Source organism: Pituophis catenifer, unplaced genomic scaffold (genome assembly GCF_029215685.1).
Source record: "Pituophis catenifer annectens isolate HBS135680 unplaced genomic scaffold, rPitCat1.0.hap2 SCAF_7, whole genome shotgun sequence".
NCBI lineage: Eukaryota > Metazoa > Chordata > Lepidosauria > Squamata > Colubridae > Pituophis > Pituophis catenifer.
In genome coordinates this window covers 11253416-11277159 of record NW_027256887.1, presented here as the reverse complement: position 1 = coordinate 11277159, position 23744 = coordinate 11253416, and the positions used below count along the sequence as shown (strand labels likewise).

The 23744-nt window shown below is 43.2% G+C and overlaps 1 protein-coding gene across 2 annotated transcripts; it reads left to right on the top strand.

Annotated features, from left to right (window-relative positions):
• The first annotated feature begins 1237 nt into the window (after positions 1–1237).
• Positions 1238–23605, top strand: FAM118A (family with sequence similarity 118 member A). 2 transcript variants are annotated; one of them, XM_070947159.1, is made up of 9 exons: positions 1238–1280; positions 9801–9863; positions 11479–11731; positions 14837–15058; positions 16647–16775; positions 17811–18096; positions 20258–20290; positions 21068–21151; positions 22930–23605. In XM_070947159.1, the coding sequence occupies exons 2-9, from the start codon at positions 9817–9819 to the stop codon at positions 22956–22958; spliced, it is 1083 nt and encodes a 360-aa protein (XP_070803260.1). In that variant the 5' UTR covers positions 1238–1280; positions 9801–9816; the 3' UTR covers positions 22959–23605. The 2 variants fall into 2 exon arrangements, with proteins under 2 accessions (XP_070803260.1, XP_070803261.1); XM_070947160.1 differs by lacking the exon at positions 16647–16775.
• The last annotated feature ends 139 nt before the right edge of the window (positions 23606–23744 follow it).

Below are 23744 nucleotides of genomic sequence, written 5' to 3'. Positions count from 1 at the left end.
GATTTCTCAGTGGTTTCCCACTGTAATAACAAAGTCCGAGCCTGCTTCACTTTTTGAAATAACATCGATGAAACAACTGGTGACTCCATGTCCAAGCTTATTTAGAATAGAATAGAATAGAATAGAATAGAATAGAATAGAATAGAATAGAATAGAATAGAATAGAATAGAATAGAATAGAATAGAATAGAATAGAATAGAATAGAAAATATGGAATAGAATAGGGTAGAGTTGAGTAGAATAGAATAGAAATTTTATTATTCTTTTTATATAATAAATAAATATTATTTATTATTTTATTGGTACCAGTAAGAATTCTGACTTTCCTCTCTAGGATCCTTTTCAGATAGGCTACAAGAAGAGAAGAGAAGAGAAGAGAAGAGAAGAGAAGAGAAGAGAAGAGAAGAGAAGAGAAAATATGGAATAGAATAGGGTAGGGTAGGGTAGGGTAGAGTAGAGTAGAGTAGAGTAGAGTAGAGTAGAGTAGAGTAGAGTAGAGTAGAGTAGAGTAGAGTAGAGTAGAAATTTTATTATTCTTTTTATATAATAAATAAATATTATTTATTATTTTATTGGTACCAATAAGAATTCTGGCTTTCCTCTCTAGGATCCTTTTCAGATAGGCTACAAGAATAGAATAGAATAGAATAGAATAGAATAGAATAGAATAGAATAGAATAGAATAGAATAGAATAGAAGTATTCTTTTTATATAATAAATAAATATTGTTTATTATTTTATTGGTACCAATAAGAATTCTGGCTTTCCTCTCTAGGATCCTTTTCAGAGTTCTTAGCATAGGCTATCCGGGGGGGCTTTCCAATAGCCCGCCAAATCCAAAGCAGGCTCTGACCTGTCTGTTCATGGAAGGGAGACCACCGGGAGATCCCTGGGAAGTCGTCCATCCCGTAAGAAAGCCCCAGGGACCAGGCGCAAAGCTGCTATGTCCGCGCACGAAGTCCCTCGGATGGAGCTTTCATGCGCCCCGCGAGAGATCCAGGCCGGACTGGTCCAGCGCCAGCTTCGCTTCCCCTTCTCTGGAGCATCTCTGGGAAGGAGGCTGCGCTGCTTCGCGGCCTTTCCGCGGAGGAGGCTGTAACTACCGTAGCTCCGCCGGCGCTGTTCTCGCTCCCTCCGCCTTGCCAAGGCAGGGCGGAGCCGGCGGAGGGTCGGCCAGGGTTGCGCAGCTCCGCCCGGCCTTCCTGCCTCCCCTCCCCTCTCCCCTCCCGGACAACTGGAGCCGGCCAGGTCGGCGACCTTCGGAAGTAGCGGGCGGTGAGGTGAGGCCAGGCGAGGCGCGCTGAGCCCGGGGCGCGGCGGGTGAGCGGCGTCGGCTTGGAGAGCCTTGGCGGGCGGACACTCTTGAGTTGGCGGACACCCCGGCGGGTCTCTGGAGGGGAGAAGGGAGGATGGTTCCCTCAGTCCCGAATGGGGAAGCCGAGCGCCTGGTCTTGGGTTGGTTGGGCCATCTTCGGCTCCTATAATCCCCCCTCTCGTCCCGCTCTGGGATATATATACAGGTGGTCCTCAACTTACGGCCACCATGGAGCCCAAAATTTAGGTTGCTAAGTGAGACATTTGTTAAGTGAGTTCTTAAGGGCCCCGTTTGGCAACCTCTCTTGCCAACGGTCGCTAAGTGAAGCGTTGCAGCTGTTAAGTTAGCAACGTGGTGGTTAAGCGAATCTGGCTTCCCCGTTGACTTTGCTTGTGCGGTTGTTAAGTTAGTAAAGTGGTCGTTAAGCGAATCTGGCTCCCCCGTTGACTATGCTTGTGCGGTTGTTCAGTTAGCAACGTGGTTGTTAAGCGAATCTGGCTTCCAGATTGACTTTGCCTGTCAGAAGGTCTCAAAAGATGACCACCCCCCCCCCGCCAGGGATCTTGCGATCGTCATAAATATGAATCGGTTGACAAATGTCGGAATTTTTGTGATCAGGTGGCCGTGGGGATGCTGCCGCGGTCGTAAAGTGTGAAAAATGATCCCGAGTTGCTTTCATTCCGGGATGTTGTAACTTTGAACGGTTGCTAAATGAACCATTGTAAGTCGAGAACCACCTGTAAGGGTGTTTGATCCAAAGGAACAGGCTCTGGTTTGACACAAGGACTCTGGGTGCACAACCCTGAACCGGGTTGGCAAAGAAGCCGTTACAACTGGCTGCATTGCCACCAGGATGAGCCCAGATTCCCCCCCCCAACACACACACACACACACACACACACACTGAGTTTAACAATCCCCCAGAAGAAACAGAAAGGAGGGAGCAGAAGTACTTTGGGGGCACTTCTGCCTACCTATCTATCTATCTATCTATCTATCTATCTATCTATCTATCTATCTATTTATTAGTTTGATTTATATGCCACCCTTCTCCAGAGACTCAGGGCGGCTTACAATGCGTTAAGCAATAGCCTTCATACTTTTGTATATACCTGCTTAGTAGGGCTTTTTGGCCCCCCCCTCAAGCGGTGTTCTATTTTATACAAAGTCAGTTTATTGCCCCCACAATCCGGGTCCTCATTTTACCTACCTCGGAAGGATGGAAGGCTGAGTCAACCTTGAGCCTGGTGAGATTTGAACTCGCAGTAATTGCAGGCAGCTGGCAGCTAAGTACCACTTTAACAGCAGTTTTTAGTCCGCTGCGCCACCAAGGCTCTTAATCTAGTACTAGCACTTAGATTTATATTCAGAATTTACACAGTCAGCCTATTGCCCCCCAACAATCTGGGTCCTCATTTTATCGACCTCGGAAGGATGGAAGGCTGAGTCAACCTTGACCCAGTTGGTCAGGATCAAACTGCTGGCAGTGGACAGAATAAGCCTGTAATACTGCATTCTAACCACTGGGAAGGAAGGAAGGAAGGAAGGAAGGAAGGAAGGAAGGAAGGAAGGAAGGAAGGAAGGAATAGCAGTTAAGACTGATATATACCACTTCACAGTGCTTTACAGCTCTCTCTAAGCGGTTTATAGTCAGCCTATTGCCCCCAACAATCTGGGTCCTCATTTTATCGACCTCGGAAGGATGGAAGGCTGAGTCAACCTTGAGCCTGGTGAGAATTGAACTCGCAGTAATTGCAGGCAGCTGGCAGCTAAGTACCACTTTAACAGCAGTTTTTAGTCCACTGTGCCATCAAGGCTCTTAATCTAGTACTAGCACTTAGATTTATATACAGAATTTACAGAGTCAGCCTATTGCCCCCCCAACAATCTGGCTCCTCATTTTATCGACCTTGGAAGGATGGAAGGCTGAGTCAACCTTGTCCCAGTTGGTCAGGATCAAACTGCTGGCAGTGGACAGAATAAGCCTGTAATACTGCATTCTAACCACTGGGAGGGAAGGAAGGAAGGAAGGAAGGAAGGAAGGAAGGAAGGAAGGAAGGAAGGAAGGAAGGAAGGAATAGCAGTTAAGACTGATATATACCACTTCACAGTGCTTTGGTTCCTCATTTTATCGACCTCGGAAGGATGGAAGGCTGAGTCAACCTTGAGCCGGTCTATGGCTTCTTCCAACCGGCTGAGCCCCAGAGTCAATGGGGACCCTCCTCTCTCTCTTCAGAACTTCTTCTTCCAGCTCCCCCTCCCACATCCCTGTCAACAAGCAGGGGCATCTGCAAAGAGAGAGGGGGCGGGTGTCAAGAAAATGGCTGCCATCTGGTGCCAAGGCAACTTCTGCCAGATCTTTTCTGCTCCAGATTAGAAGCAGCAGGTATTTCACTGGAGCCAGAGTCGTCGCCCCCCCTTCCCCATCCCAACCTTGGGGAACCTTCTCCCCTCACCCCCTTTTCTTCACTCCCTCCTTTGACAAGGTCACACAGATGGTGGTGGACAGCCCCTTGTCTGAAATGGTATAGGGTCTCCTCCTTGAGTAGGGGGTTGGACTAGAAGACCTCCAAGGTCCCTTCCAGCTCTATTCTGATTGATTGATTGATTGATTGATTGATTGGAGGATTCCTTCTTTTTCTTTCTTTGGTAACCAGGTGAAACTTGTCAAGCATTTTGGGACTTTCCCCTTTCAAGGTTGAGGGACAGGAAATAGGTCATCTTGTCTGTTTGGACCATACCCCTGGGCAATGTTGCTCAGCTGTAAACCACAGTTTATCGACTGCATCGCGTCCATCCCAAACAAATGAAGGCTGGTTTAAGTCCAATGTGTGAATCCAGCTTTTGTTTCGACTCGAGGATGATTATCCCCCTTTTTCTTTGCTTTGAAATCTTAGCTTTTCTATCGCTTGCCAGAAACCGAGTGGCAGCTGTCCTTGGTTGAAAGAAGCAAGTAACAAATCTCATCTTCAGTTGCTGATTCAGTTTTTGGAAACTCCCTTGTTCTCATAAGGTAGGTAAAAGGTAGCTTGCCAAAAGGACATGATTTAAAGAGCCTTGGTGGCGCAGCAGACTAAAGTGCTGTTAAGTAACAGCAGCTGCCTGCAATTAGTGCAAGTTCAAATCTCACCAGGCTCAAGATTGACTCAGCCTTCCATCCTTTCGAGGTAGGTAAAATGAGGACCCGGATTGTGGGGGCAATGAGCTGACTTTGTATAAAAATAGAACACCGCTTGGGGGGGGGCAAAAGCCCTACTAAGCAGGTATATACAAAAGTATGAAGGCTATTGCTTAACGCATTGTAAGCCACCCTGAGTCTCCGGAAAAGGGCGGCATATAAATCGAACCAATAAATACAATAAATAAAATGAAGGCATGATTGCATGTCTTCCAATATTTGAAGGGTTGCCACAGAGAAGAGAGGGTCAACTTGTTCTCCAAAGCACATGAGGGCAGGACAGGATGTAACAGAGTGAAACTTATCAAAGAGACATCAAACGTAGAACAAGGAGAAATTTCCTTTTCTTTCCCCGTCTATTTTTATTCTATTTAAAAAAGTTAAAACGCAAAACACCACATTTGTTTTAAAGAGACAAAGAAAAAAACACAAAACAAACATTAAAAATGCATTAAAAAAACTAATACATATACACATATTATCCCCCACAGTTGAATGCTGATTAATATATTGCAACAATATTAGTTTCTCTCCCCTTGCGAAACAGACACCCCCCCCCCAAATTTTAAACCTCTAAACTACTAATTTTATTTGGAAATTATTAACCTGTCATCTATATACTATATTAATGACAAAATAGTTAACAGGAAGAACAGTAATAATAATAAAAAAGACAAGATTAAAATTTCAAAACCTTCTGTTAACAAACTGTTATTATAACCAATTTATAGAAAATTAACCATGGCTTCTTAACTATCCTAAATCATCTCCAGAATTAACACTGATTCATCCTGGATGAAATATCTGTTTATTTCTTAATAGCATCTCTTATCAGTTCTTGTCTGATTAAATATAATAAGTCCAATTTCCAAAGCCAGTCTGTTTTCCCAAAAATGTCCAGATGAAATTGTTTCCCAGTTAAGTGTGACAGATGTCCTTCGTTGCACTTTAAAAAGACCAATTTGTCACTTATCGCTGATAATTTTCTGCTGTTGTATAAGAAAGCAGACTTGAACTTCAGGGCGGCGTATGGAGTCAACACAGTTAATTCTACATCTGGGTTCTTATTTCCAGAAAATCTACAGTCCTAGGCTGCATCAACAGAGGTATAGTTTCAACGTCATGTGAAGTGTTAATACCACTGTCAGGTTTCGATGCTATCTCAAAATAAATGAACTTCCAAACTGCCGATCTTTAAGGAAATTTTCTCTTTATTCGAGCGCAGCAACCTGATCCTGACTCTTCGCGGTCAGTACTGACCTTTGCCCCCCAATCCCTCCCTTTCCGATCCCCAATTCTCTGCTTCTCATTGGCTATCTTCCAAGTCACTCTCCTGATTCCTTTCTTCGTCAGATCACAGGAATGTCTCCCCCCTCCCCATCTCCGAGGAGACCGAATCTTCAAAGGGATTTAGCAGGCAAAAGTTCAGGCTTCTCCTCCCATTCTATGTCAGTGCTGAGACGCTGACGACCACTTTATACTGCACTGGTAAGACCAGACCTGGAATACTGCATCCAGTTTTGGTCACCAAATGCAAAAAAGACATTGAGATTAGAAAGAGTGCAGAAAAGAGCAACAAAGATGATTACGGGTCTGGAAGCAAAACTGTACAACGAACTGTTGTGGGATTGGGGAATGTCTAGTTCTGTGATGGCGAACCTATGGCACGCGTGCCACAGGTGGCACACGGAGCCATATCTGTGGGCATATGAGCATTGCCCTAGCTGAGCTCCAGAGCACATATGCGCTCCGGCCAGCTGATTTTCGGGCCTTCCGGGCCCACCAGATGTCGGGAAATAGGCTGTTTCCAGCCTCCGGGGGGGGGGGAGGGCCGTTTTTGCCCTCCCCAGGCTCCAAGAAAGCCCCTGGAGCCTGGGGAGGATGAAAAACGGGCCTACTAAGCCCACTGGTCACCTTTTTGCCATTATGTGCCATAATGGCAAAAGTGCGGGGGGAGAGTGCAGGGGGGTCGCGCATGCATGCATGAGGCCATCGAATTATGGGTGTGGGCACGCGCATGCATGACCCCCCGCGCTCCCCCCACTTTTGGCACGTGACAGCAAAAAGGTCACTGGTCTAGTTTATCAAAGAAAAGAGTGACATAATAGCTGTGTTGCCTGCTGTCACAGATAGGAATGGGTCTATCTACCCTGTTTCCCCGAAAATAAGACCTCCCCTGATAATAAGTCCAATCGGGCTTTTGAGCGCATGTGCTAAAATAAGCCTCTCCCCGAAAATAAGCCCTCCCCGAAAATATTTAAACGCAGACCTGGAAATCAGGTAAAATGGCAAGAGGAGCCCCATCTTGCTCCATGCGCCCCAAAATAATAAGACCTCCCCGAAAATAAGGCCAAGCGCTTATTTCGGGGTCCAAAAAAATATAAGATAGGGTCTTATTTTTGGGGAAACACGGTATTCTCTAAAGCACCTGAGGGCAGGAGAAAAAGTAATAGGTGGAAGGTCATTAACGAGAGAATTAAGGAGAAATTTCCTGTCAGTGAGAATAATTAATTCTTGGAATGGCTTTCCTCTGGAAGTTTGCTGGTGCTCCACCATTGGAGATTTCAAAGATTGGATAGCCATTTGCCTGTCATGGCATGGGGTCTCCTATTCGAGAGGGGTTGGACAAAACAGTGGTGGGATTCAGCCAGTTCGCACCACTTCGGGAGAACCGGTTGTTAGCTTTCTGAACAGTTTGGTGAACTGATTGTTGGAAAAAATCATTAGGGCAGAGAACCGGTTGTTAAATTATTTGAATCCCACCGTTGCCCTGCCCCCATCTATTCTCTGCCTCCCAAGTCCCAGCTGATCAGGAGGAAATGGAGATTTTACAGTATCCTTTCCCTGGAGTGGGGTGGGAATGGAGATTTTACAGTATCCTTCCCCTGCCACGCCCACCAAGCCACACCCACAGAACTGGTAGTAAAAAAATTTGAAACCCACCACTGGACCAGAAGACCTCCTCCAGCTCTATTATTCCAAGTTCTAAGATTGCAAGATCAAGGTCAACTCATTGGGTTGCAAATCCTAAAATGACCACAAGATGCCGGAACAGTTTTCTTTATATTTGTCAGTCATCTAATAATTCTGAATTTTGCAGTTGCCATCTCCTGGTAGGAAAAGAACATCCTAGCAACATTGTGCAAGCCTTGATTATAAACATTAAATGATACTATCAGTATTTTTGTTACATGACCAGAAGTTGAGATTTGTTTTAAATAGCTCTGAATTCAAAGTGCATATTAAAGAAGCAGTGGATGTAAATATTTCCACTGAGAAACAGAATCAATTGAAGATTAAACTTTTGACGACAAATTAATTTAACCCAAATTGTAATATATCCATTGGAATTTTTTTCCTTCTGTATCTTCTCTTGTCAGGGCAGGTGATCTATCCTATCTTTTTTTCTCTTTTTTTCTCTTTACTTCTCTTTCTTTTTTCTTCTTTTTTGCTGTTTCTATCAGGAGCAAGGAAGGGAAGATATGAATATTCCAGAGGTGGGTTTCAGCAGGTTCTGACCAGTTCTGGAGAACCAGTAGCAGAAATTTTGAGTAGTTCGGAGAACCGGTAGCAGAAATTTTGAGTAGTTCAGACAACCAGTAGCAGAAATTTTGAGTAGTTTGGAGAACCGGTAGCAGAAATTTTGAGTAGTTCGGAGAACCGGTAGCAGAAATTTTGAGTAATTCGGAGAACCAGTAGCAGAAATTTTGAGTAGTTTGGAGAACCGGTAGCGGAAATTTTGAGTAGTTTGGAGAACCGGTAGCGGAAATTTTGAGTAGTTTGGAGAACCGGTAGCAGAAATTTTGAGTAGTTCAGAGAACCGGTAGCAGAAATTTTGAGTAGTTCGGAGAACCGGTAGTGGAAATTTTGAGTAGTTTGGACAACCGGTAGTGGAAATTTTGAGTAATTCGGAGAATCGGTAGCAGAAATTTTGAGTAGTTCAGAGAACCAGTAGCAGAAATTTTGAGTAGTTCGGAGAACCGGTAGTGGAAATTTTGAGTAGTTCGGAGAACCGGTAGCGGAAATTTTGAGTAGTTCGGAGAACCGGTAGTGGAAATTTTGAGTAGTTCAGAGAACCAGTAGCAGAAATTTTGAGTAGTTCGGAGAACCGGCAAATACCATCCCTGGTTGGCCCCAGAGTGGGGTGGGAATGGAGATTTTGCAATATCCTTCCCCCAGGAGTGGGGAGGGAATGGAGATTTTACAGTATTCTTCCCCTGCCACGCCCACCAAGCCATGCCACGCCCACCAAGACATACCTACAGAACTGGTAGTAAAAAATTTTTGAAACCCACCACTGGAATATTCATATCCTTTCTCTCGTATTAATGCCTCTTTTGGGCGGGGAAGGTAGGCGGCTTAGGCAGGGAAGAAGGGGAACAAGTACTGAAATCCAAAGGGTCATTTTGGTGGCACCGAAGACATGCCAAAAAACTTGGCTCTTTGAGGACACTATACAGCTGTATCTTAGATATGATAGCCTTAGATAGGAGTCAGTTAAATTTAAATCAGTTGCAGAAACAAACAGACCAAATGGTGAAATGTAAAATTTGTTACTACCGGTTCTGTGGGGATGGCTTGGTGGGGGGGTAATGTGACTGGGTGGGCGCGGCCAACTTTTTATTTTTTACTTTTTTAAAGCATTTTTTTACAACCTATTCAGGCGAATAGGTTGTAAAAAAAATGCTTTTAAAAGGTAAAAAAAAAAAGCTCTGATGATCACAGCTGTGGCGCGTGATCGTCAGAGCCTTTTTTTTACCTTTTTAAAGCAGGAAGTGGGCGGAGCCTCACGCCGCCATCGCTACTGGTTCTCCGAACCACCTACCACAATTGCTACCGGATTGCCTGATCCGGGAGCATTTCACCCCTGATTGTGATGGATATTAAACTATTCTTTGGGAAATGTGGGGCATGGAAGTTTTTCTGAAGTGTTTACAGACTGAAGTTCAGAAATGGCTGACAACCTTCTCTGAGTCATAATCCATTATTGTTACTTTCTTTGACGGTGTGAAGCCTCACGCAATGCTCTGGAATTGGTCTGTGTCAGGGGTACTTCTGTGGGATGTGCGTGTGTGTGTCAAAATCTGCAAGTTGGCATGTGCGGTGATGCACAGATCAGGTGTTTGAAAGAAAAGGGGAATTCAGTTTGGCAGGCTGGTGAAAAGAGCTGTGATCCAGGAGAGATTCCTGCCAGGCTGTCCAAATTTGTCTGAGTTTTAATTGAACTACATTTTTATTCAATGAATCACGTCAGTTGTTGTAGCTGCTCATTAAATACTCCTGACTCCAGGCATTCTTACTTCACAGGAAGGGGAGACAGAGAATGGAGCCCTCAAAGAAGACGACGTTTAAAAGTGAGCAAAAATCAAGGTAAATCAATGAATAAAGTGTTAAACTTGATCATAGGCGTCCTGGGAGTGGGGTATGTGTGTCAAAAAATATATATACAAAAATGGTAGTCACAACCATGCAGTTGAAGGGCTGTTTTTTATATGTGATGTTGTGGGGCAGATTTTGGTTTTTTGACCCCTCTATGGGAAGAGGTGATGATGGTATCATAGAGCACCTTTCCTAGACAGAACACCTTTCTGTTCTCTTTTTTATTTGGCTCACTACTGTTGCCATTTCACAATATCAAATTGTTTGGCCCAAGAGGCAGGGATGAAATGCTCCCGGTTTGGACCAGATCGTCTGATCTGGTAGCGATGGCTGCAAGTGGTTCGGAGAACTGGTAGCAAAAATCCCTGCCCCTCCCCCCCCATGCCCAGCTGAGCCGTGCGATCATCAGAGGTTTTTTTTAAAAAAATTTAAAAGCATTTTTTCTACAACCTCTTTGGCTGAAAAAATGCTTTTAAAAGTAAAAAAAAAAAAGCCTCTGATGATCGCGCGGCTCAGCTGGGATCGTCAGAGGCTTTTAAAAGCATTTTTTCTACAACCTCTTCGGCCAAAAAAATGCTTTTAAAAGGCTCTGACGATTCCAGCTGAGTTGCCTGATTGTCAGAGCCTTTTAAAAGCATTTTTTTGGCAGAAGAGTTTGTAGAAAAAATGGTTTTAAAAGTTTTTTTTTTAAAAGTTGGCCATGCCCACTCAGTCACATTACCCCCCCCCAAGCCACACCCACAGAACCGGTAGTAACACATTTTACATTTCACCAGTGACAAGAGGATATTCCTTGCACCTAAAAGCAGAAGCCTCTTTTAAAAAATCTTGCCTCTTAATGTGTCCTTTTTCCAGAGAAATCGAGAGAGTGCTCATTCTTTACCTCTTCTTTTTATCCTGTTGACTACACCTAAAATCTCTTTGTTTTGTCAAAATAAGGGCAACTTTGGAGCCCTTTAAAGCCACTGTAATCTTTGCTTTTCTCTTTCAGCTCAAGGGTAAAATTAAAATGGGAAGCTCCACATAGTATTTGGTTCTCCAGCAAAATTTTTCCCCATCCTAGTTGTCTTCCTTCCTTCCTTCCTTCCTTCCTTCCTTCCTTCCTTCCTTCCTTCCTTCCTTCCTTCCTTCCTTCCTCCCTCCCTCCCTCCCTCCCTCCCTCCCTCCCTCCCTCCCAGAGATGCAAAGGCCTGGGTGGGGGTGGGGGAACCCAAATTGGGAAAAAAACAGGGTTTTATTCTTGTTTTTTTCCAGTTTTGGAAAAAAACCAGAAAAAATGGGGGGGGGGGCAGCAGGGTTTTTTCCCCATTTTTTTCTGCATTTTTTCCCCAAATGTTTTTGGAAAAACCCTGTTTTTTTCCCAATACTTCTGGTTGGTTTTTTTTCCAGGCTTTCCCATCTCTACTCCTAACAGCTCTGGATGGCTTGGTTAACTCCAAAAATTATTTCCATTGTTAATTCTAGAACCTCATAATTATTTCGCAGTGTGTGTTTCTGTTCCTCTAAGGGGATTATGGATATTTTTAATCTATGACAGAATCAAGTGACTGTCTAGAGACATAGCAGTTGCAATCCAAAATGGAGTTTTACTGGATTTCTCTTTTAGGAAATTTTTGAAAAGCCTTGTACGGAAGCAGCCCCAAGAACTCCTGCTAGTAATCGGAACCGGGGTGAGTGCTGCTGTTGCACCAGGAATTCCAGCCTTGTGTTCGTGGCGGAGTTGCATTGAAGCGGTCATTGAAGCAGCTGACCAGCTAGAAGTGTTACATCCTGGAGACGTGGCCGATTTCCGTCAAAAAGTGTCCAAAGACCGAGATTTGCTTGTGGTTGCACACGATTTAATCCGAAAGATGTCACCGGTGAGCATTTCTCCAATAAGCATCTGAAGTGAATGTTATTCCTGCTTTGAAAGTGAAGATGAAAATGTTCTGACCTAGCCTTCCTTAGAAAGCATGAAGCAAAGGCTTAGTCCCACAAAACCTCTTTTATTTATACGACTGTAAGTTACTTTCATTTACAGTCCGCAAGGCTTGATAAACAGTCATTCAGAGGAAGGTTAGCAACACCCACCTATGTCACGTGGAACGCTGCCTGAGAGCTAATTTCCAGACGCAGGGCAAGGCCAAACTTGGCACAGAGTCACTTGCAAATCTTGAATCGGCCAAATGAACGAATTGCTTCCTGCAAAAGCTCACATCCCGTTCGCTCTTCTTTTATGTCTTATGGGAGGGGCCAATCATCTCCAAGCCTTACTCCCAAGTCGACCCTGTTTTCTTAATTGTTCTTGTCGTCTGGCAGCTCTGTGTATGTGCACACTGGGAACAGGCTCCCGGTGTTCTTCTGCCTCGCTGATGTCAGACTCTGGAGGCTGCACATAACTATCAGATGGCCTTGGCCCCTTCTCTGTCTCCGATGCAGAGTCCTCGTCCGAGCTTTCCCCAGCCCCCAGGACTGGCCCAAGTTCCTCCCCAACCTTCTTACTGTCCGACTCTGCTGCTAGTTTTGCTGGCCGCCTGCAGGCCACAACAGTAAATGGATTTGTATTCCTGGTCAGGCTTCCCATTGTAGATAGTCTTTGACTTATAACTGGTCACTTAGTTGACTGTTCGAAGTTACAACCAACCAGAAAAAAACAACATGCGATCCAGAATTAAAATTCCAGCAGTCAGACCCCCTCCACAATCTTGGGGCACTTGGCAGTGTGATTGCATTGATGAAATGACTGCATTTGTATGATGGTTTTGCCAAAAAAGCAACACTTAAATCTAGTTTTTGGCAAAACTGCACTCGTAGAAAACCGAGAAGCAATGTTTCTCAACCAAAAATATCCTACTTAAGAAAGTAGCCATTTTATGTTTGGAAGAATAAGGGTTTCTTCTGGCCTGAATTTAACCAGCCAGCCAGAGGTGGGTTTCCACAGATTCTGACCAGTTCTGGAGAACCGGTAGCGGAAATTTTGAGTAGTTCAGAGAACCGGTAGTAAAAATTCTGACTGGTTCCTCCCCCATCTATTCTCTGCTTCCTGAGTTCCGGCTGATCGGGAAGAAATGGGGATTTTGCAGTAACCTTCCCCTGGAGTAGGGAGGGAATGGAGATTTTACAGTATCCTTCCCCTGCCACGCCCACCAAGCAACGCCCACAGAACCGGTAGTAAAAATTTTTGAAACCCACCACTGCATCCAGCAAAAGTAATTCTGCAAGGAGGTTGCTATCTCCTGCTCACAGAAAGGTGTTCAGTGTCTAAGATGCACACTTTTGAATCTTCTACCTCCCCCATCACCACTTGCCTACCTATATAATTAGTGAGGGATTGACACAGGGGTGAAATGCTCCCGGTTCGGACCGGATCACCCGATCCAGTAGCGATGGAGGTGGGTGGTTCGGAGAACCGGTAGCAAAAATCCCTGCCCCCCATCCCCCCATGCCCAGCTGAGCCGCACAATCATCGGAGGCTTTTTTTTTTACTTTTAAAAGCATTATTTCTACTTCTTCGGCTGAAAAAAATGCTTTTAATAGTAAACAAAAGCCTCTGATGATCACGCGGCTCAGCTGGGATCATCAAAGGCTTTTAAAAGAAAAAAACCCTTTTTTTTCTTCTAAATGCCTCTGATGTTCCAAGCTGAGTTGCCTGATCATCAGAGGCATTTAAAAGAAAAAAAGTCTCTGCCGATCAGGCAATTCAGCTGGGATCGTCAGAGCCTTTTGAAAGCATTTTTTTACAACCTCTTTACTGAAGAGGTTGTAGAAAAAATGGTTTTAAAAGTTAAAAAAAAAAATTGAAAATGGCCACGCCCATCCAGTCACATTAACCCCCCCCCACCAAGCCACTCCCACAGAACCGGTAGTAACAAATTTTAGATTTCACCACTGAATTGACATATGGGGTGATCCATATCCAATTGTTGGAACAGCTTTATTCTAGAAAGGCAGCAACAAAACTGACTCCAGACAAGATTACAATTTGCACAGGATTGCAATCTTTCTTACTGAACCAAAAACACTGACATGCTGTCAATTTCCATTTTATGGCTCTAGGGGTCTTACAGACATCTGCAATTATTCCATCAATCAAATCCTAATCTAACAGGCCATTAAAATGCAATCTAACCAAGAATCCAAGTTGCGTGATGAAAGTTTCAGGGGATAAGATGGTCCAAAGAGCAGTGAGTAGCCCTGAAAATAGTTTATGTCCAATGTGGAAATGTTTTGCAGTTCCCAGACATCATCCAAAATTTCTAAGACATCTACGGATCCTCAACCTGTGGGGGGGTTGCAACTAAGCTGTGGAAATGGTCGACCAGCGCATTACGTGTGCATGCTCATTTGCGCGAGCAGTGGCCGAATGCATACGTGCCTATGCGCCATTTGTGTGAGCAGCAGGCACGTGTGCACACTGCTCACATAAATAGAGCTGCACATGTGCGCTTGCCAGCTGCTTGCACGAACCACACACATACATATCCCACTGGTCCACAAAGCTGGAAACATTGGGGAACTTTGTTCTAAGACTGTGATGGCGAACCTATGGCACGCGTGCCACCTGTGCCATATTAATGGGCACGCGAGCGTTGCCCTAGCTCAGGTCCGGCACGCATGCGTGCACTGGCCAACTGATTTTCGGGCCTTCCAAACCCACCGGAAGTCAGGAAACAGACTGTTTCTGGCCTCCGAAGGGCCTCCAGGGGCGGTGGGGATGGCCGTTTTTGCCCTCCCCAGGCTCCTAGAAAGGCTCTAGAGCCTGGGAAGAGCGAAAAAATGGGCCTACCGGGCCCACCGTGTCATCGTGTGCCAAAAGCGGGGGAGTTGGGGGGATGGGGCACATTGAATTATGGGTGTGGGCCCGCACGCGCACGACCCCCTGTGCTCCCCCTGCTTTTGGCATGCGATGGCAAAAAGGTTAGCCATCTCTGTTCTAAGATATACATCGTTCCATTTCCCTGAAGCTGTTCTGTTTCCCTCCGCAGCGCACCGGGGATGCTAAGCCCAACTTTTTCCAGGACTGTTTAATGGAAGTGTTTGACAACTTGGACCAACACATTCACCATCCTGCTGTCCTCCTGTCCATCCTCCAACTAATGGAACGGGGCACAATGGTGCTTACCACCAATTATGACAACTTACTTGAAATCTTTGGGCAACAGCAGCATAAAGCTATGGAATCACTTGACCTGAAAGATAAAGACAAGGTAGGATGTCCCTGATAAAATACAGGTGCGAGCTTCTGTTCGAAAATGTGAACGGTCGGCCCCATCTCTCAGATTTCATCGAAAATGGAAGAGGAACATCAGGAGAAATGTAAGAAAGATAAAAATGGCAGCACAAAGATGCTGTCTCTGCTGTTCTAATGGGCATCATAGTAATGGCTGCCAGTTTTACTTTTTTGATGGTACCCTGTGGGCACGTGGTGTTTTGGATAGAACCGACATGGGGAAAAGGTCTTTGCCATATTCCTTTTTTCCCTACAGCAGTGGTCCCCAACCTTCCAGCTTGGCGGCCCAACATGGGGGGGCGGTGAGTGGCAGCTGCACGCACACGAGCACAGCTCCACTGGTGCAAGCGGCACACGTGGGTGCCCTCTACGCATGCAAATGGACCTTTGCACGCCAGTGCAAGGGCCCACCACTCACGCGAGTGGAGCTTTGCGTGCCTGCCCATCGCTTGTGTGACTTGAGGCAGTAGATGGTGTACTGTCCCATGATCTATCCATATTTGTAAAATATGCTCCCTTTCTTTGTCTATTTTAATTTGGTCTCTGACCGCAATAAAGCTTACTTACTTACTTACTTCTGTGACCCAGTTTTGAACAGGCCAGAGTCCGGGGTTTGGGGTTTGGGGACCCCTGCCTTACAGTCTTCAAAGGAGATATATTCTTCATTACACAATGATCTTTAGATATATGACATTCTTTCTGTTTTAAGGTGTGTCATTTACTAAATAACTATATAATTGTTTTTTTTAATGCCCTTTTAATGTCATTGGTTACAAGCAGTGGTGAAATCCAAATTTTTTGACTACCGGTTCTGTGGGCGTGGCTTGGTGGGCGTGGTGTTGTGTGGCTTGGTGGGTGTGGCAGGGGAAGGATACTGCAAAATCTCCATTCCCACCCTACTCCAGGGGAAGGATATTGCAAAATCCCCATTCCCTCCCCACTCCTGGGGAAGGATATTGCAAAATCTCCATTCCCACCCCACTCTGGGGCCAGCCAGAGGTGGTATTTGCCGTTTCTCTGAACTACTCAAAATTTCCGCTACCGGTTCTCCAGAACCTGTCGGAACCTGCTGGATTTCACCCCTGGTTACAAGTCTTTTTACAAATCTTAATTTTTAAGCAGCTAGAGAAGGTTGTTTCTTTGAAGCTCCAAGTCTTGGAGATGGTTCAGTTAGGTAACATCAACAAGATGGTAAAGAAAAGTGCTCTTTATTTAAGCAGTGCATGGATAGCTGGGGAATTCTGGGAGTTCAAGTCCACTCATCTTAAAGCTGCTAAGTTTGAGAAACACCGCCCTAATGTTGCAATATACTGTCTGGGCATCCACAGTGAAGATTTGGGAGGTCATCATGAGGACCTTAACATCATCACACAAATTGCATAAGTTGACCTCTGAATGACAATGTCATGAAATATATGAGATCATCCTGGTTTCTTCCAGATGGTATATGAAGCAACCAAGCAAGGCCCTAACAACTCTGCCATCAAAATGTATAAATCTCTTGTATTGTTGGAGCCTAGTCTCTTTCTGCAGGTTGTGTTACTGAACAACTGGTCTCTCCTCAGGTTCTCCAGTGGGCAAAAGGACACCTCAGATATGGTGTCCTTCATATTCACGGTTTGTACACCGATCCCTGCGGAATGGTGCTGGATCCCTCAGGATATCGGGAAGTGACCCAAGACCCTGAAGTGATGGTATGTGGATCCAAAGGCTGGACAAGCTTTTTGGTTGAGGAGCTGTGGTGGTGCAGTGGTTGGAATGAAGTATTGCAGTCTAACTCTGCCGATTGCCAGCAGTTCGATCCTGACTAGCTCAAAGTTGACTTTCATCCTTACATGGTCGAGTAAATGAGGGCCCAGATTGTTGTATGCTGATGTTGTAAACCTCTCAGAGTGCTTTAAAGCACTATAGAGCGGTATAGAAGTCCAAGTCCAAGTACTAATACTATTGATATTATTATTGTTGAACCAGGCAGAATTATAGATCAGCAGTGCCTCAAAAGTACCCTGAGAAGAATTGGATAATTGCATTTGTGTGTCCTCTTAGGACAATGATCCATTTAGACACAACCAAGTCGGGCCGTGATACCTGAGTTTAAGCTTTATGTTCACTACAGCTGCTGTGGAGCATATTCATACAATGTGAGAAGCATTTGGCTGACACGGAGGACGAATGGATCTTTACTATCACAGCTTCCTAGAGATCAGGGTGGGATAGACTGACTCCTCAGTGGACTGTCTCTGAGATTAACTCAGTAGAGGGATCTTAACTAAAGTCTCCCTAGCCTAAGATTCGGGGTGAAATCCAGCAGATTCTGACAGGTTCTGGAGAACCGGTAGTGGAAATTTTGAGCAGTTCGGAGAACCAGTAGTGGAAATTTTGAGTAGTTTGGAGAACTGGCAAATACCACCTCTGGCTGGCCCCAGAGTGGGGAGGGAATGGGGATTTTACAGTATCCTTCCCTCAGGAGTGGGGAGGGAATGGGGATTTTACAGTATCCTTCCCCTGGAGTGGGAAGGGATTGGAGATTTTGCAGTATCCTTCCCCTGCCACGCCCACCAAGCCACGCCCAAAGAACCAGTAGTAAAAAAATTTGGATTTCACCATTGCTAAGATTACCGTATGTCTTGCACTTTGCCAATTTATCTCAAATGAGGTCAGCATCCAAACAGTTCATGTCACAAACATTTAATTTAATAACTGCTTGATTGTTGTTGTTTTTTTTATAGGAAGCGCTACAGAACTTATACCGGAGGAAATCTTTTTTGTTTGTGGGCTGTGGGGAGACCCTGCGTGATCAAATCTTTCAAGCTCTCTTTCTGTACACGGTTAAGAACAAAGTGGAACTAGAACATTATATGTTAGTGCGGAAAGAAAACGAAGACCAGTTCTTTAAGTTGCAGGCCGATATGCTTGTGCACGGCATAAAAGTCGTATCCTATGGAGATTGCTTTGAACATTTCCCAGGGTATCTCCAGGATCTCACGGCACAGATCTGCAAACAAAGGAGTCCAGGTGTAGTATGAAAAGATCTCTGGGTTGCCGTTCTGCACGCTTGTGCTCCTTTAAAATATGTTTTAACCAGCGGTGGGTTTCCAATATTCTTACCACTGGTTCACTGTGCGCATGCTTGCTTTGCACACATGCATTCCATGCATGCGCCCAGCCTTCATGCATGCACTTTGCTCGCTCGTGTGCCTTCCATGCATGCACCTGGCATCAAAAATGTACCTAAATAGGACTTCATAGAGCCGGGACAGGTAGGCGAGCCCAACAGCAATCTTTGCTATCAGTTCGCCCGAACCGGGATGAACTGGCTGAATACCACCTCTGGTTTTAACCTTAACCTTTAATTATGGGATGGAGTTTATCAAGGAGCTTATTTGATTGTTGTTGCCAGGGCAGCATGTGGTGGTGGTGATTGCTTTTTATTGTTTTTATATTGGGTTTTTATTTTTGTAAGCCGCCTGGAGTCAAGAGTGAGTTGGGCGGCCATATAAATCTTCTTAAATGAAATGTCCTTAAATTAAATAAATAAAATGTTACTTAGTTGAAAAATTGGGAGATTCCGTTGATACAAATTTCTTATAAAATAAGGATGCCATGTATCTACGCAGCTCTTCCACTTTATGTTCTTTGATAATTGTCAACTTAAAAATGGGTTTTTCAACCAATGTTGATGATAATATCAATGCCGAATTTTAAAGTGAAGACGCAATGGGTACAACGCACATAATAGGCAAAGATTCGGTTACACTGTTGCTGCCACCATCTTGATTTTTTTGAGCAGATCTGCTTTGATTCACATATTAAACACACCAAGCCAACCATTCTCTGATTAGAATGAACTGAAAGTCTTACACGTCTCTTTTGCTCCAAAATGTTGTCTTGGGTTAAAGTATACATTGCAGTATGTTAATCAGTGGAACAACTTGCCTCCAGAAGTTGTGAATGCTCCAACACTGGAAGTTTTTAAGAAGATGTTGGAGAACCATTTGTCTGAAGTGGTGTAGGGTTTCCTGCGTAAGCAGGGGGTTGGACTAGAAGACCTCCAAGGTCCCTTCCGACACTATATTATATTATATTATATTATATTATATTATATTATATTATATTATATTATATTATATTATATTATATTATATTATATTATATTATATTATATTATATTAATTATATTATATTATATTATATTAATTATATTATATTATATTATATTATATTATATTATTATATTATAATATTATATTATATTTATTATATTATATCTATTATATTATATTACATTACATTATAATTTCTATATGTTTAAATTGGAAGGGAGGGAAGGAAGGAAGGAAGGGAGGGAGGGAGGGAGGGATGAAGGACCACTGGCATCAGAAAGGAGCAATGCTGTAATTTAATTATTCTCCTAATTGCATTCTATTGTTCCAAAAGTGTCTCTTCAATGACTTTGGGGTCCTTGGTGCTCTCTGAGATTGATCTTTATTATTATTATTATTATTATTATTATTATTATTATTATTATTATTAATAATAATAATAATAATAATAATAATAATAATAATAATAATAATTTTATTTCTATACCACCCTTCTCCCGAAGGACTCAGGGCGGTATACAGCCTGATTAAAAGCACAAAGACAGACAAAATTTAAAAATAATTAAAATTATTAAATAATTGGCTCAATTATAAAACCCCCAAATTTAAAATCCCATATTTAAAACCAATTAAAATCTTTACATTGATAGCCCGGCCTGGCGGAACAACAAGGTTTTGAGGGCACAGCGAAATACACGGAGATCGGAGATCTTACGCATTTCTGGGGGCAGTTCATTCCAAAGGGCAGGGGCTCCCACAGGTCTTGGTGATCTCTTCCAGCAGTAATGATGTTATCTAATTTGGTAATTAAATGTCTGTAAAGAAAATAATCAAGCTCAGAGAGCACCAAGGATTCCATAGTTCAACCTGAACTACAAACATTCTATCAGCTTCTGTGCCTTTCTTTGCTATGGGAAGTGTTACTACGATAAAACATAATTAAGTTATTAATGACACTGAAAACACAAGATATATATATGGTTTACTGTTAAATTTAAAAAGTTGCATAGAGGCATATTTTAAACAATTGTACCCAGGTTAATTCATTGCTTAACTTTCTTCTTTTTTTCCAGATGCAGACAGGGTGGATAGCACAACACTTTGGGGTAAAGTATAGTCTCCCACATATTGCTTCAAATTTCAAATGGCTAATTTTGCTGTCCAAACAGGAACCCCATAAGGAAACCCCCATCCCAGGGATGGGGCCTGCAGCTGTATCGTAGTCTCATGTGCTTCAAGGTCCTTCTAGTTGGGGGCTTTAGACATGTCCACATCCCCCTCTTGCAATTCACCCTTAAAAACCTGAATTTGACTATATGACTTCATTTACTTCATGAACTTATTTTGTTCTCTAGCAGAAGTTAAATTTGGCTCACAATGGATGCTTATTAATGTGCAAGAACTAGCAATGAGGAGTGTCCAAGTGATGGGTGGTAGACCTGCCATTTTGCAGATTTGGATCTTCCCCATGGACACCACTGGTTTTTACCTCAAGTAAAATTTAGCTACAATTTTCACCACTGATTTTCACCTCAAGTAAAATTTAGCTACAATTTTCACCACTGGTTTTTACCTCAAGTAAAATTTAGCTACAATTTTCACCACTGATTTTCACCTCAAGTAAAATTTAGCTACAATTAAAATTAACTTTTGTTAACATTACACTGAATTATTCTTTGACTACAAAAAAAACAAAACAAAACCCCAAGTTGGTGATAGATATTTTCTTTTGACTCTTGAGTCTCTGTTCTACCCTTGTGGATGGAGTGGGGTGGGGGTGGGAAGCTATCTCAATAGAGCCAGAATGAAAATGATGCCAACATTTTCACAAAAATCATTAATGTTGCTGCACATATGATGTTGGCAACACTTCTTTCTTGCAGGGCCATCCTGTGCAGATTGCACAAAAAGAAGGTTAGGAGAGAATGGGAATGACCGAGCCAAAAAAGCTAGACACCCGAAGGATGGTAATTATCATTCCCAATTCTTTTTATTTTGAAGAAGACATGTAACACAGTCATATAATATATCTATCTTGTCAACGTGGAGCTGGAGAAGAGCTTCAGCAATACGAAGCACCCGATTTCTCTGAATGCCAGATCTTATTTAAATTAGAAAGACAAACTGCCAGGGCTTCCAAGCCGCTGGTGGAATTAAAATCTGCAAGAGGGTAGGAGCAGCATCATGACTGAAGGCCCACCTGTCCTGAGCCTGCGTGCATTTTGTTAGTTGGGACCCTGCACCTCCTGTCTTTCAGGTTGTAACTTCTGGCACTGTGGATAGCTTCTATGTACAGGTAGTCCTCGACTTACAACCACAATTGAGCCCGGAATTTATGTTGCTAAGTGAAACATTTGTTAAATGAGCTTTGCCTGATGTTATGAATTTTCTTGCCACATTTGCTAAGTGAATCACTGCAGTTGTTAAATTAGTAACACAGTTAGGTGAATCTGGCTTCCCCATTGACTTCACTCGTCAGGAGGTCGCAAGAGGGTCACATGACCCCGGGACATTACAACCGTCGTAAGTATGAACCAGTTGTCCAACATCTGAATGTAAATCACGTGACCACGGGGATACTGCAACGGTCTTAATTGTGAAAAATGGTCGGAAGTCACTTTTTTCATTGACGTAACTTCAAACGGTCACTAAACGAACTGTTGTAAGTCGAGGACTACCTGCACTGGGCAGCTAGAATGGCATCTGTATGTATTTAGAAAGCCTTCTCTGAGTTTATTTCTAGGAGGGGAGGGCAGCTCATGCTTTACTCCTTAGCCTTATCCGCATTGAGCTGTGGGGATCGTTGTATTATGTCTTTTGTAGCATGTGTGAGGTTTCCTCAAGTGTTGTATTGTCATTGTCCAATATTCATTAGCATTTCTCACACCAACACTTCCCTTAACAGGGGAAGTGGGGTGGGAAATATCGAAGTGATTTAGCCATCTGTGCAATACTGTTAAAAGAGTTTGGTATTTGATCAGTCCAATATTTATTTATACATATTGAGGTGGAACAGCAGAGTTGGGTGCAACTCATTTCTCCCTGCAGTTTCATGTAAATCTTAAAATATCAGCATTGGAGACAAGAGGGAACTCTGGTGGGTCAATCACAGGTCAAGATCTTGAATGAGTAGATCCGTCCTCACTACCTTCTGACATGTCAGGAACAGCCAGAACTATTGCTCAACAGTGACATACTGAAGGAATGGACACTGTGTGTGGGTACACACAGAGAGAAAAAACACATTTTTAAAAACAATGTGTAAGTAGTGAATGATTGCTTTGAAAGTCTAATTAACTCTTTTTTAGATTTTGCAATTCTCTGCCAGTAAGTTGACCTACTTACTGATTGTTCTATTTGGCTTTCGGATCATTTTGCAATGGATGTTTTTCTCCTTTTGTAACTCATGAGTGGTGTGGATTGCTACATGCCTTGTTTTGTACAAAAAAGAAGAAAACAATGCACTGGGTTCTAGGCTGAGGGTCGCTGTTAAGGGGAGGAGACAATTTTTAAGACTTCCGTGTTCCTTATTCCATTCTAATAGAAAAAAAACTTGATTGCAGGAGCACTCAGTAGTTATGACAGTCAGGAGGTGGAACAAATTTTGAGCCCTGCACATCTAGTTCACTAAATTTGGCTTGGCTTGACTGAGAACACTCCTGTCTCCTATGGTTATGCATGACAAACTATTTTAAATCATGTGGGCCGAGATGGACAAAACTGACTTTTATGTTGTTTTAAACAGATCCTTCTGAAGATGGTGTCCTTCTGTGACTATATCAGACCAGTCCTCAAGAAACACCTCCTTACTTTGGCCATTTGCATCTGCTGGGAGTCAAATAATGGATAGGGGTAGACTTCTTACAAAGTCTGCTTGGAAGGGGAGATCCTTATAAATATCACATCCAATAATTCAAATTTCATAGCTGTTCTTGGGGAAGAGCAAATTTCCAAATATCTCAGGGATGAAGTCTTGGAAAAGAGGGAGATACGGCCTATGAAATGGCATTTAGTTTTTAACTTTTGACTCCTCTCATCTTATTTCAATCCATGCGCTGTAAGTAAAGCACAGGAAGCTTGTTCCTTCCCCTGAAGGGCTACGTGACACCTGGTGAGAGGAAAAAGGCACTCAAACTGAGTACTTTCCATGTGTGTAAGCAAAGAATTCTTGAATTTTTCCCATGGGAGTTCTCATGCAGGCAGTTGCAAAAGATCAGTGGGTAAATGCTAGTCGTATTTCTGAATCTTAGTAACTTGAAGACGTGTAGACTTCAACTCCCAGAATTCTTCAGTTAGCATGGTAGGAGGAATTCTGGGAGTTAAAGCCCCTATACAGTATCTTAAAGTTGCCAAGGTTGAGAAATACTGTGCTAATGTAACAAAATTTATACATTTTGTAAATTCTTGAAGAAAAAAGCTTGAACAAAATGAGAAAATGTATGTGTTAATTTCTTTGTATTTGAATAAATAAATTCATATATAATTCAGAGAGGTTCTGTTGTCATCTATTAGATCTGAAGAAACCAACAATTAAAAGTTGATGAACTGATATAAAGCATA